This window comes from Nematolebias whitei, chromosome 19 (assembly GCF_014905685.2).
Source record: "Nematolebias whitei isolate Nwh7 chromosome 19, NemWhi1, whole genome shotgun sequence".
Classification (NCBI taxonomy): domain Eukaryota; kingdom Metazoa; phylum Chordata; class Actinopteri; order Cyprinodontiformes; family Rivulidae; genus Nematolebias; species Nematolebias whitei.
The window spans coordinates 13,125,265-13,125,869 of record NC_056516.1 but is presented as its reverse complement, the minus strand read 5'-3'; the positions used below and the strand labels follow the sequence as shown (position 1 = coordinate 13,125,869).

At 43.3% G+C, this 605-nt stretch overlaps 1 protein-coding gene across 1 annotated transcript in view; it reads left to right on the top strand.

Moving 5' to 3' along the window:
* The window catches only part of LOC119426073 (ubiquitin-conjugating enzyme E2 E2-like), a 25,614-nt gene extending 25,290 nt beyond the window's left edge, over positions 1 to 324 (top strand). The window contains exon 5 of the mRNA XM_037693631.1: positions 15 to 324. Coding sequence (XP_037549559.1) covers positions 15 to 191 — 177 coding nt within the window. The 3' untranslated portion in view covers positions 192 to 324. The remainder of the gene's footprint in view (positions 1 to 14) is intronic.
* The last annotated feature ends 281 nt before the right edge of the window (positions 325 to 605 follow it).

Genomic DNA, 605 nt, shown 5'->3' with positions numbered 1-605 from the left:
TATCTTGATCAGAGAGAAAGGATGTGTATAAGTACAGTCCATTTACCATTTGTTTGTGGGTGTCTCACTGCAGTCTTGGTGCTTGTGTTGCAGCGGACCCTCTGGTTGGAAGCATCGCCACCCAGTACCTGACCAACAGATTCGAGCACGACAGGATAGCCAAACAGTGGACCAAACGCTACGCCACATAGTCTGGCCTGGTTGACGGTGACGCCCCCACCTAACAGCGCACACAACTCCAACACGCCCCTAAGCTATGGAAGCACACCCACCCCTGGCCCCACCTCCTGACTTATGAACTGTTCTTTGTTCCATGCTGACTTGAAGAGCTTCTTTTTATACGGAGAGTTTATTGGGAATGTATTTTCCAATACACTGAATGTTAATATGGTCATGAAAGCTTTAATGCTGTTTTTGTTCTTGTAGCATCGTTTTTAGAAATGTTGTCTTTTTTTCCCTCTTTGATTTTTTTTTTCTTTAGTCGTCTAAATGTGTATTCTTCATGTTTGATGTAAAAATGTTTATACTAAGTGAGCGTGTTTAATCACCCCCAAGCTGGTGGTGATATTAGTGCATGACATCAGAATGTGTGTTCATGCACTGTA